Below are 13,703 nucleotides of genomic sequence, written 5' to 3' on the forward strand. Positions count from 1 at the left end.
TATTATCATTTTTTCAATCGATAATATATTGTTTAAATATATATAAAAAATGTATATAGATGGAATCATATTCGTTATATTCTTTCTAATACGATAAACACCTGATATGTTACCTTCATTCATGTATAAAAGTTGCACAAGTGCTCAAAAATTTAGTATCATTAATATTCCACATCGATATTGTTGATTTTTGCAAAGCGAATCAGCAGTCAACATCATGATGATCATCAATGTGCGTTTTTTCTTGATGTCGTATTTGTCGTTTTGCTCCTTCCTGTCGATTATTACGAAAACTGTTGACGCGCGTAAGTTATGTCAGTGATTCAATTGAAATTATTAATTTGAATATGTAATGTGTATACCTGTGTTGAAATTATTGTAGAATGTCTAAATTGCGGTCCCAACGAGATATTGAATTCGTGTCCCAAATATGGTACATCAGACAGCGATTGCGATGCTGTTTTTGGAGGATTTAAAAAATACTGTCCACCTCAACCTGTTGACTATCAGTGCACTCCTAGATGCGATTGCAAAGAAGGATTTGTGAGAGATGCTGATAAAAACTGCATTCTAGCTGAAAATTGTAAGTTTACTGATCAATTTTTTCAATAAAGAATTAAATTAAATGAATTTTGTTTTGAAATTCTGTTCAGCCGCTCTCCAAATAATATTTAAAAATTATCTTATGATCCTCCAAGTTGATCAACCGACCTATGAATCTTATGTACATACATATATGTATGTCAGATCTTATGTTGTTATCTCAAATCCCGTATCAATTCCATTCGACGTGTCGATTTTGAAACGTCAATAGGCAAAATAGTGGTATTTTTACTAAAAGCTAAAGGAATTTAGAATTGAAAATCAGAACTGTAAATTGTAAAAAAAAATTCAACATTTAAATATTCAGTGCTCATGACGTAAAATATACATATATTTTTAAAGGTGGCACGACAAATCAGCGCATACCATCTTAGCGCCGACCTTTCGGCGCAGACAACTCAGCGCAACGACAATTCAGCGCATGGACTATTCAGGGCAGCGACAATTCAGCGCAAAATCATTTTTTTCAATAAGTTTTCGAAAATAATCACTGTATTGAAATTTTCGGCCATATCTTTATGATAATTTCATAAATGCGAATAAATTTATTTGATACTATTTATAACTTCAAAAAATTATTTTTAAGCAGGGTTTCTAAACCGGACAGCATTTTTTTTTTCAATTTTTTTAGCTATCCAAACTTTTACGTATGCATGGTCTCTTAACTAAGGCTCGCAAATCGTCATTATTAACTTTGCTTTTGATAAAAAATGGGAGAATCTTTGGCTTTCGTTTTTTCCCCCAAAAATTATGTTTTAAAATCCTACGTATTCAGGGTTTCTCAACTGAGTTCCGCAAAAAATATTTCTTAACACACAGGATACCGTGCGCACAAATTTGTGCGTTTGAAAAACTTCCTTTGGCTACCGTGCGCACAAATTTGTGCGTTGCGTCACTCCTACTTCATATAAAGAAAAAACACGTTGAACCTCGTACTTCTTGTAATTTATTCATATCGGGGCTTAGTAAAAGATGTCGTTGGTGATATTTAACTAAAATAATTTAAAAAAAGTCGATATTGAAAAATTTAGAAGGTTAGAAACTGGACTATAGGAAATGTACCAAATATTTCTTTAAATTTACAAAATATTTCTTTGGTTATGCCGAAGATGTCTCAAATTTTATTTTATTTAACTAAAGCGTATAGGAGGTTTGTAAAAATAATAGAACAGATCGTCATCGACCTTCTCAGAGGTTCGAAACCAGCGAAAATTTCATTAGTGTATGAATTTCATATTGTGTTTAAATAACGTGTGTGTGTGTAAATAATAAAAATATGTAATACTATCAAAAACCATTAAGTGAGTTTATCGATAATATATTATAATATAAAGGAAACTTTTAAATAAATATTGTGGAAATATCTACCAATCAATCAAATGTGAATATCTACATAAGGGGTGCAGTTTGCTGGGTGAATGCTTTTTTTGTGTTTTTAGTTGAATAAATATGTTTGATTTTTTTTTATATTCATGTTCTGAAGAAAATATCACCATTGTTTACTATGTGCCCTTTTATATTTCTTCGGTAATTTATTGCCTACACTTGACTCCTGGTTACTAACCACTGCACTAGGTAATAAACACATTTTGGGGGGACCTTTTTTTTTCTCACATCTGTTTTATGTTCCTCTTAGATTTTGCCGATGTCCTAAAATTCTCTCACTGATATTGTTATTTATGACGAAAGAGGATTAACCTTGTTCGATGTCGGCAATTCCAAAGCGCATATGGAATTGCATCTGACTGCATTGTATTTATAGGTTTCAAATAACGACATTTGTTGTTTTTGTTACACAAAGGTTCACTGCTGCTACATTTTTTTTGTTTATTTATAAAATATGTATATTTGCCATATTTATACACATTTTAATTATTTATTTTATTAGTACGCGACTCACAGTTTGACTTTTACTGATTTTACAATTACGAAATTTTAAGATAGTCCATACGAAACTGCATTTCAAATTTCACTTTTATACGTTTACTGGTAAAAGAGATATGACATTTTAAACAGTTACAGTTTTATGCAAAGATTAGCGCAAATTCTCCCCGCCGCACGCCTGTTTCTTTAGCAATAGCCCGTGGTATCCTATGTGTTAAAAAGAGTTTCCACACCAGGATACACAGCAAAAAATCTTACGTATTAACGGATTCTAGACCAAGGTTCGCAAGCTCGTCTTCATGGGTAATGCTATTCATATCTAAAATGTACGCGTATACGTATGTATGTATTGACGTATTTATCGACCATTGATTTAAATTATCATGCATTTCAATGGGTGACCATATCGTGCATTTCAACCAATTTAAAACTTATTGAAAAAAATGATTTTGCGCTAAATTGTTGTTGTTAAATTGAATAGTCCATGCGCTGAATTGTCGTTGCGCTGAGTTTTCTGCGCCGAAAGGTCGGCGCTAAGATGGTTTGCCCTGAGATCAGTGAATCCGCCATTTTTAAAACGTATATTTTTAATTAATATTACATTTATTTAGGTTGCACTGGTCAAAATGAAGAAATGACCTGTTGTCCAGCAAAATGTGATGATACGTGTCTGGGTCCAGCATTTCCAGGCTGTACATTAGTCCCCTGTTTCAAGAAGGGATGCCGTTGTAAATCCGATTTCGTCAGACACGAAAATGCGTGTATACAACGCAAAGATTGCCGTGAGTGAAATTTTTTTTTTTTAAATTTCCTACATAAATAAATAAATAATTCTAGTGCGTCGAAGTAATGTCGAAAATGTGGTTCGTGTACTGAAGAAAAAAACACTTGTTCAAATGTAATTCACAATTTAACATTTAATTTATACAGACATTTTCTTTCGCCATCAATCATAAAATATTATTTTATCTCCAAATGTCTCTAAAATATATGAATTTATTTATGCATTTTAAAATATTGAAAAATAAAAATATAAATAATAAAAAGCTTGTAAAAATAACTACGAAGAAAGAAATGTTATATTATTAGACTTCAGAAAAATATCAAATTATTTATTGAATATTATATTTTAGCTCGGACAGTGGAATTGGCTCGAATTTTAAAACCATTAGAATCGGTTGGATGCAAAAATAAGCCAGTAAAAAATCTTCCAAAACCAGGAGCACGCGCAAATATTTGTCTGGCAAAAAATGTACAAGGAAACAACGGCACACGCATAGGAAAACTAAAAAGACCAGGAAAACTTCTCAAGCCAGGGGAACTTCCTCCACCACCCAAACTATCAGATCCAGGAAATTGTTCTCTACCATTTACAAAATCTATTCAACTTCCTAGGCTGGCTGAACTAAATCCTCTACCTACACTATCAAATCCAGGAAATTCTTCTCCCCCACCTAATGTTCTACGACCAGAAAATTCTCTTTCACCTCTGAAACTATTAACTCCAGAAAATTCTCCCCCAGCAGCTAACAGTCCACCACTAAAACCACCAACACCAAGCAACTCACCTCTACCTGAAAAAAAACCCTTGCAACCACTCAAACAAACAGCTCAAGGAAACTCTCCACCAACTAATATAAATCCGCCTAAATCATGTCCAAATTAAATACAAAACTCCCATAATAAACCTTGAACAATGATTAAAAATATTATTAAAAAATCACATATTACTATTATATTATTTTAATACATTATACACATATTACATGTTATCATGTTGATCAAATAATAAACTGTAAAAAAATCATTTCCATACTCATAAATCTGCGGGTATCCCCACTACGCCACTGTGATACTGCCGAATCCACTATTGTATAAACATCATTGTTAACGACTTTTTTTTCAGTTACCATCTATCACTCAGTGCATCTCTTAAAGTGACTTGATAAGGCTAATTTAATTGCCCATTTAAAATGGACAAAAGCTTATTTTTTATAACGCTTATATGTTCATTTGCAATTGCGTATTCTCAATGTAAGTGTTAAAATTTCAATTAAATAATTAATATATAATATTTAACGAATTTTCAACTTTTTCTATAGATTTGTTTTAATCGTGAAAACAAGTTGATATACATACATACATATACATATGTAGAAGTAAATGAACAATAGTTTTTTAATAATACATATTACAGTAAGTATGTACATATGTATGTATGTACATATGCATGTATATACATACATATATGTATAATAAAGATATTATATATTATACATATACTTATTATAAATTGTATATGTGATTTATAAATTGTTGTGAATGTTTTTTATTGAATGAATTAAATAAATAACGCGGCTAAGACAAATAGTATGCAAAAGGTTATACATAATTACACAGTGAAAAATTAGCACACTTGTATACTGAAACATAAATCAATATTGCGAATCAATATGAACAAGTGCACATTACTTTACAGGCAATAAATAGCCGAGGAGTTGTTCGTTGACTGTAATACATTATATTATGTATGTATTTTAAAAATATAAATTCAAGAAATTTTAGAATAGAATGTGATAGAATAGGGTACATCGAAAAGGAACGTACAGTGAATTTTGGAATTTAGAAACACGGTCGAAAAGATGTTCAGTATCATGGAAAATCCGTAAAAATATATAAAAATTCTAAAAAATATATTTGCACTGCCGCCAGCCTATTCAAGTTTGTGAAAATCGTAAATTTTACCAATTTTTTAAGGTATTCTTTTAATTTAAGCTCGGTTTTAGTATATTATTTTTTTCAATTCACGTGATCATATAAATAAATAAAATAATTTTACATTAAAAAAGCCTCATATGGGATGTTTCGTCAATTACTAAGGTTCGAAAAGAAAACTGATACTTTGTCGCACGTACTTTAAACGCCAGTTTTGGGGAGTCTCCAGACCAGTTCCTTAAGAGGGCTGTACACCAGAAACCTTAATTTTGTTGCTGTTCCTTTCTTCGATATATATATTGAGTGAATGCGACAATATATATCAATATATATATTGAGTGAATGCGACAGTTGCACAGACCAGATAATACGTATTTTAAATTGACAAAATTGAGGTTTCGTATTCTCCAATTTTCTCCACCGAAACTGGATCAATTTTTAAAAAAAATTCATCATCGATATGAGAAAGATATTTTATATGCAACTGTGCGCGTATTTTTTTTTTAAATCGACCGTTAAATAAACACGCTGGACTCTTTTCGTGGGTGTAAAAAAGATGCGATTTTATATATGTTTGGCGGGTCCTAGCTCCTATAAAAAATTAATAATCAAAAAAATAAAAACACAGATGCATGCCAATGGTGGATATCCATAGCATATTAAAAAATAATTTCTCTAGTGCCACAATTGAGGAAGGGAGAAGTGTAATACGTTTGTATGGACAAGCCGCTGGTGTCCAGCCCTCTTAAACATCTTTATCGAATTGATACTTTCAAGACGCTCTTATTTTGTATATTGATAATTACTGGTTCCACTAGGCTTCGCTGGATATTTGAAATATAAACCGTTTAAAAATGGCTTATCTAATAGTAAATATTAATTTGTTATCCTATTAAATTTATCATTTGAATCAAATTTATATAATAATAGCTGAACCCGGCATGCGTTGCAATGCCACAATAACGCATCCAATTCCCGTTCCCGTTCCCATTCCCGTTCTCGTTCCCGTTCCCATTTGTCAGGAAAACGCAGGCGGTAAACTTGACTTGACTTGACTAAAAAAAACAATAGAAGGCGGCGAACACTTTTTCGATTATTCAATTGTTTATTAATTTTACCCTAACAACGTAGGTTGCAAACTGATTTGAAATTATTTGCCATGCAATGCCATTCATTCCCGTTTTTCCCGTTTCCGTTCCCGTTTTTGGGGATTTTTTTTTACAGAAACTAGTAAATTTCATTGCAATTGGTTGAATGGTATAGGAACGCATACGTGACAGACAAACTTATATATGTATACGTGTATACATATATAGATTTAATGACCGCCAATCAGAAATAAATTGCACACACATAACGAACGGTCTTTGTTTTATAAATAAGATAATATTTCAATTTAGTGATTATTTATTTATTAGCAAATTGCTAATTAAAACTTACAATACATAGATAAATTAAGTAAGTTAGGATTGGGTGAGAAAGCATTTAGTCGGTTTTAATGTTATAATCGAAGACAGAATTTAAAAATTTAGTATTAACTAAATAATTAAAAAAAATAATAACAACATCATGTTTTTCGGCAGCATGTTCTGGTGCAAACGAGGTATATAACGACTGTGGTACTTGTGATGGTACTTGCTACGATCCAAGTCCGAACTGTGGTACTTCATGTCGTCAGGGCTGTTTCTGCATACGAGGATTCGTCAGAGACGAAAATAACAATTGCATCGACATCAAGACTTGTCGTAAATATTGAATCCAACAGTTTGTGTATTCAACAATATAATGGCGATTACATTTATATACTAAATCCAATTTGTTATGTTTGAAGCATTGAAATGTGCCGAGGGTGAAGAATATAATCCTTGTCCAGCATATTGCAAATTAGATGACGATTGCGAATATTTGCTCAACAACCGAACGGTTGATTGTTTTGAACCACCCAAGTTTCAATGCCAACCTCGTTGTGTCTGCAAACCAGGATTGGTTAGAATTGGAAACATTTGCATGACTCCAGATACATGTACATATGTATATCGATTCGATTATAGTATTGATCTTGTAGTGTGCCGGGAGCTAACGTAATTCAAATTTTTCAGGCTGTAAGGATCCAAATGAAATAGCCGTTGATTGTCCAGCTGCTTGTCAAGAGACTTGCACAAGTGTTCCAGATCCAAATTGTCGACTTACACCGTGCTTTTTAAAAGGTTGTCGATGCAAAGATGGATTCGTGAAAAATTACCTCGGTATTTGCATTCTTCGCGAAAATTGCCGTAAGTTGAAATATAATGATTTCACACTAGGTGAGCCAAAAGGAATCAATTGTATTGTATGTAACTGCAAGATCTCGTACCAAAAAATTTAAACAATCAACCAAATTGTATGAAATTCTTTTTTACTATCCTAGAGCAATCTTTTGGTTTAACGTCTCATAATTTAATATTTAAAACTACTATATTATAATATTATATACTAACGAATTCATTGGAAACTGCACGTTATTGTAATCGATAAGTGTCTCTGCTGCATATGCATATGTACATTCGATTTTTTTTTTCTGTTGCGCATACATTTCGATGTCACGTATTCAAACTTGAATGATTTTTTTGACGGAATTGAAGTAAATTAAAATATTCAATGATAAGTTTTATTGGCGATTATTTTTGGCTCGCCTAACATGAATTGTACGCTAATTAGAACCTTGTATTCGTATGGTTTTTTCTTGCCTTGCGTTTAGTTAAACCAGAGTTACAAACGAAAGCGATGGTACAGGAACCACGATGTGGCTCAGGAGAGGTGTTAACTTCTTGCTTGCCAGAAGTCGAAGGAACCTGTCAATTCCCCAGACCTGTTCCTGCTAAAGAGTGTAAACCTGGTTGCACTTGCAAATTCGCATATGTGCGATTCCGAAGCCGTTGTATAAAATACCAAGAATGCTTTTACTATTTCTTTTAATTGAAATTAATTGAACTTTAACGTGTACAAATTGTTTTCTAAACACAAAATGCTTACTACTTCGACAAAAAAATATTTGTAATACTTAAACGACACAATAAATTCAAATTTTTCAATATTTTCATTTTTTTCATAATTCCAAATGCATAGAGAAGTATGTACATATGTATATACATACATACATCAAATTAAACTACCTATTGAGCATTGTGACGAGGGTCCTAAAATCTATCCTCTTAGACGAGTTTTACAATTCAAAATAATGATTTATATATACATATGATTGCTTTTCATTTCAGCGGCTAGGCCTCAAATGGTAGCAAGGTCAGTGAGTCCACAAATCTCACGGAGTTCATCAAACATAATACCATCTTCAATCTGTGGACCGAATCAGCATTATACCACATGCATGCCTGAATTCCAAGGCACATGTCTCAATTCTCAATCCATTCCTGCCCAAAATTGCAAACCTGGATGTATCTGTGATGAAGGATACGTAAGGAATGGAGATAACTGTATCGATATTAACATGTGCTTCACTTTGCAGCACATGTAAAATTTTAATCATGAAATAAATTAGATTCAAAATTTTTAATTCAACCAAGTTTATTATTGTACAATTAGCTAAAAAACCATATAACAATATTAAAAAATCCAATACCAAACATATTAAAATATTGAATAAATTCTAGATAAGTCAGTTTTAAATACAAATGTATTATACACATATGTAACAGACTAAACATTTATCCAGACAAATTAAGATTGTATTTCTAAATAAAAATTTTATAGCAGGTCAAAACTAATCACTTTATTTATATGTCATATTTTTAGTTAAATTAAATTAAAAATTCACCACTTTTTCACCTACTTAAAACAAATCTTCATCTATTAATATTTCGTACATAAATAAAGTATGTTTCATCTAGTGCTTAGCTTTGATCAACAAATACGAAATAATCTTAGGAACATTTAAAAATACCGCAATAATAATATCATATTTTGATAATCCCAAGTTATAAAAAATAGAAGAAATATATAAAATATGTATAAAATTTGTTTATATTTATAGAAAAAAAAACTTAAAATTATAAAACAGTCTTATATATTAGAAATAATACTTGACAATAATGGCCCACATGAATTCGTAGTGGTGGGGTTGCAGTAATAAAATAGCCCGTGTTTATTTAGTCAGTAACTTCATTGATTTGATCAGTAAGATATATTATCGATCACTGACTATTTTCTATTTTTCAGAAAATACTTTAAACAATAAGCTGATTACCGACCGCTCATTTTTATCTATAAAATAAATTATTCTCACTAAATTTTTGTAAAAGTTACCAAACATTATTGAAAAAAAAAAACCGTAATAAAAGTGGGCAATTAAAGCAACAACAAGATGTTGGGGGCTGCGATATTGTCAGTCTACATCAGCAACAGAAAACACAAATAAAGACAGCGCAAGTTTGAAGAAGATATAATTATTCGGCTGCGGTCAAGTCATGAACCCTTCCTCACCACCCAACCCCAACAAATGACAACAGCAATGCAACGATTGATTGAATTGTGTATTTCATCTGTACGTCTGTGTAAGACGAATATTAGAATGTTATTAATATAAAAAATTAAGAACGATGCTACTTAATTTTAAACTGGAGGGACTGTAGCCTACAGCCACTACTGATTACTTCATAAATATATAATAATTACAACTTTGACAGAGGCATCGTTTTCAGTATTAACTTCAACTCTCTTCTGAGAATTTTTCCACTTAAATTTTTTGGAATTTCATCAATAAATCGAACTCCTCCGTGCAATCTCTTTGGATGAGATACTCGTTTAGCTACAAAATCTATCAATTCTTTTTCAGTGACTCTAGCATCTGGTTGTTTCACGACGAACGCCAAAGGCAACTCTCCGCTTTCTTCATCGGGTAATCCCACGACTCCGACATCTTTAACTGACGGATGTTGCAAAAGTAACGCTTCGATTTCTGCTGGTGGCACCTAAATACATATATTATTATGTTACATAAATATGTCAATCAGAATTTTCCAATCAGAAAACTTATCAATGAACGATAAGATTCGATAATACCTGGTACGCTTTGAATTTGATCAACTCTTTGATTCTATCAACAATGAAGAAAAATTCATCTTTGTCATAATAACCCACATCTCCCGTGTGTAACCAACCATCTGAATCAAAAACGTTTTCTGTAGAAGCAGCATCTCCCAGGTATCCCAACATCATTAGAGGGCCTTTGAAGCATAGTTCTCCCTCTTGATTGGGACCCAATGATTTTCCTGTTTTCAAATCAATAACCTGCAGAAATATTCTCAAATTAAAGACATTCGATTTTCATAAAACGTCGAATATTATCAAAAGATCTCTTACTTTTGCTTTAGTTCCGGGTACTACAGTTCCACAAGATCCATATTTAGAATTATTCCCCTCATTACTTAGAACTGCGAGCGTAGTTTCGGTCATTCCGTATCCCTGTCTTATAGATTTAACGCCTATTCTTTTAGATACTGCAATCTGGAGTTCTTTGGATAAAGGAGCTGCTCCGCAAATTATTTCATTTAGGCTGCTCAAATCATATTCGTCAACCAACGGATGTTTAGCCAGAAAGACAAGAAGAGGGGGCACCAAAACCGTTATTTCAATCTGAAACGCTATCCTATTAAAATATTCCAACATTAAGATTAAATTAAATGCCCATAACGTACATACCTTATAGTTTTGAATGGCACTCAAGAATGCTTCTTCGTCAAAACGAGCCATATAAACACATTGGCGGTTCAAATGAAGGGCTAACAAATGAGATAAGAATCCATAAGCATGAAACCACGGTATCAGAGATAATATGATATTATTGGGATGTAAAGATCTTTTCCTTGCATCACTGTAAAATATTGAAAATTTACAGGATATTCTTTTAACATTTTTTTTTAACTTATCACAAGTCACACTTACTCAGTGTGACACAGGCAAACAATCATGTTGTAATGGGTTAATACGACCCCTTTGGGTAGACCGGTTGTTCCCGATGAACAAAGTATCACTAGGGGATGTTTCTTGACATCTAGTTTGGTCGTTTTAAATTGTGTTAAATCCACCGATTCTTTAAGCAAATCTTCATACATTATGATGGATGGTTCAGGTTTGTCTTCTCCGTAAAGTACAATATTCTGGATGCACTTCACGTCTTCGTTGACGTCCATTACATTGTAGACGGTAAAGGGAGAGCAAAAAACAAGTTTGGGCTTCGATATGCTCATAGCATGAATCAGTTCATCTGAAAGTTACAGCTTAGTATGTACATATGTTTCGTGTTCAATTTTGATAGTATCGAAGATATTGTAAAATTTTCACCTCTACTGTAGAGAACATTGAATGTAGCATTTACAGCACCGATTGATATTATTGCGATGGCCGTTACGGTAAATTCAAATCGATTTTCACTTGCAATTCCCACTACGTCTCCTTTTTTGATACCAAGTTTTTTGAGTGCTAGCGCCATTGTCATGCTTCTATCCAGAATTTGGGCGTACGTTACTTTTTCTCCAGTAGCATTTGATATCTTTTGTAAGACATATTTAAATACCAAAATATACATTAATATTGTTGCAAATACATATGTATGTACATTCATGAAGCATTTAAATTTTTATGTCAGTTTGAGCAAGTTTTCAATAAAATAACAAAGGCTATTTAACGTAATGAATGGGTAGAGTAGTATTTTCAGTTGAGAATTACGTTAATTTCGACCTTGACAATATTCTAGTTATAAGTATCTAACTTATTAATATGTACGTACTACTTATACTATACATATGTACGTATATAGTATTCTTATTCTAAACACGCACGTTTTCATATTTTTCTACAAGGTTTAACTTTGCTCAATGTTATGGAAAAACTTCCAAATTTCCGTTTATGTTAAGTATTAAAGTTTACGTAAAAATCTTGAATCCGATGTTTAAGTTTTGCATCTACCAATGAATTTACAGAGAGCTTTCTTCATACAATCATTCATTCAATTAAATTAAATAAATGCATTTCATTTCAAGTATTATACAAGAATCAAATGATCCGATTTTCTGGATCTCAATAAATCCAAAGTACATAATGTGATGACGCTGGTCAAGTTCCACGATTATTTGATCTTATCCACTCGTATTCACAATTTACAGATAAATTATAATGCAAACACATGATATGACCTTCGGATCTAAAACCGTATGTACATACATTAATGACAAACACAATGTACATTAAAATCATTAAACTAAGATGTAGAAAAATACAAATTATATAATGAGATGCGCAAACCGTTGCTTATATGTTTATATAACATGAGTTATATAGTTACATAGTTGTAAAACGAGTTGCTATTATAACATTAAATGAGGTAATATTTACCTGAGCTATGGCGTTTCCTCCAGCTTTGATGCCTTCTATCAAAAAGTCTGCATAATTTGAAAAATTGGGAATGTCGACTTCTGGTGGCCCACATACTACATATTCATCGTCAGACATCTTGAAAATGTATTATATATAAGTTTCGACACTTATGTGTAAGATAAGGAAGTGACAGAACCACTTTGCCCGACGTTCCGATACTGAATGAATCTCATATAATCTTGTCGCTATACAGATAAGGTAATAAATGACGAAAACACAATATTTAAATGTATCTACAATGTATGTCTGTACATACTTTTAATTCTAATGTTCTGAATCTATCAATATTTCCCACGCAAATAAAAAAAGTAAAAAGGTCAAAGTTGAAATCGAAGTCGCTTTTATAGTAAAATTAATTTCAATTCCAAAAACATATATGTATAGTGAATTTAATACAGCACGTTACTATGAAGGCAGCGGCGGTTTATCATACATTGAAAATAAGCGCGCGCTTGGGGCCCCCGAATCTTGGGGGCCGCGAAATGGCCTTTGCTACCAAAATTTACAACTTACAAGTTACTATCATTATCCACAATACATTCGTAAGCCAAGAATAAATGAAATTAATACCTATTTTACATAGTATATTAAAATAGTACCTATTTTATTCCAAAAACTGTTAGGGCGAAAACACACAGCGATGAACGGCACATCGTGTGCATGGCTCCCCGCTGTGGGTGGTCTCCTACATTTCTTGACATATGGGATACGCCGTTATCGATCACTGTTAAGCAAGGATAAATACAAGGATACTATTTTACTGAAAACACCCCAGGGGGTCATTTTGGGGCGGGATGTGCTGGGTGTTCCTAGAATATGTGCACGGCACGGCCCATTTTTTCGCATGTTTAAAAGTATCTAAAAAAAACACGTGTCACGTGCCCCACTGTGTGCCCCCATTTACTTGATCCCCCACTGTATGATGTAGGTATAAAATTCCAAGAAATGTGAAAGAATTTGTGTATATTCAAATTTGCGTCGCAGATTTTAGCATGTATCAGTTTTTCTATCTATTTTTACGTATCAATCTTAGTTATGTTTCTCGGGCAATTTTTGCCATGAAAATTGCGAAT

The 13,703-nt window shown here is 32.4% G+C and overlaps 3 protein-coding genes across 4 annotated transcripts; 2 read left to right on the plus strand and 1 right to left on the minus strand.

Annotated features, from left to right (window-relative positions):
- The first annotated feature begins 13 nt into the window (after positions 1 to 13).
- LOC143910936 (uncharacterized) lies at positions 14 to 4,521 on the plus strand. Its single transcript, XM_077429585.1, has 4 exons — positions 14 to 305; positions 383 to 583; positions 3,099 to 3,269; positions 3,621 to 4,521. The coding sequence occupies exons 1-4, from the start codon at positions 218 to 220 to the stop codon at positions 4,151 to 4,153; spliced, it is 993 nt and encodes a 330-aa protein (XP_077285711.1). The 5' UTR covers positions 14 to 217; the 3' UTR covers positions 4,154 to 4,521.
- Positions 3,783 to 9,209, plus strand: LOC143910938 (von Willebrand factor-like). 2 transcript variants are annotated; one of them, XM_077429588.1, is made up of 5 exons: positions 3,783 to 4,521; positions 6,786 to 6,947; positions 7,034 to 7,225; positions 7,302 to 7,475; positions 7,940 to 9,207. In XM_077429588.1, the coding sequence occupies exons 1-5, from the start codon at positions 4,461 to 4,463 to the stop codon at positions 8,155 to 8,157; spliced, it is 807 nt and encodes a 268-aa protein (XP_077285714.1). In that variant the 5' UTR covers positions 3,783 to 4,460; the 3' UTR covers positions 8,158 to 9,207. The 2 variants fall into 2 exon arrangements, with proteins under 2 accessions (XP_077285714.1, XP_077285713.1); XM_077429587.1 differs by having other exon boundaries at positions 3,828 to 4,521; positions 8,457 to 9,209.
- Positions 9,210 to 9,827: 618 nt separating this feature from the next.
- On the minus strand, positions 9,828 to 12,799 carry LOC143910931 (luciferin 4-monooxygenase-like). The gene is made up of 7 exons (XM_077429579.1): positions 12,589 to 12,799; positions 11,539 to 11,746; positions 11,140 to 11,461; positions 10,897 to 11,068; positions 10,558 to 10,830; positions 10,258 to 10,485; positions 9,828 to 10,166 (listed from the first exon to the last, which is right to left on the minus strand). The coding sequence occupies exons 1-7, from the start codon at positions 12,703 to 12,705 to the stop codon at positions 9,867 to 9,869; spliced, it is 1,620 nt and encodes a 539-aa protein (XP_077285705.1). The 5' UTR covers positions 12,706 to 12,799; the 3' UTR covers positions 9,828 to 9,866.
- Between the last annotated feature and the right edge of the window lie 904 nt (positions 12,800 to 13,703).

Source organism: Arctopsyche grandis, chromosome 4 (genome assembly GCF_051622035.1).
Source record: "Arctopsyche grandis isolate Sample6627 chromosome 4, ASM5162203v2, whole genome shotgun sequence".
NCBI lineage: Eukaryota > Metazoa > Arthropoda > Insecta > Trichoptera > Hydropsychidae > Arctopsyche > Arctopsyche grandis.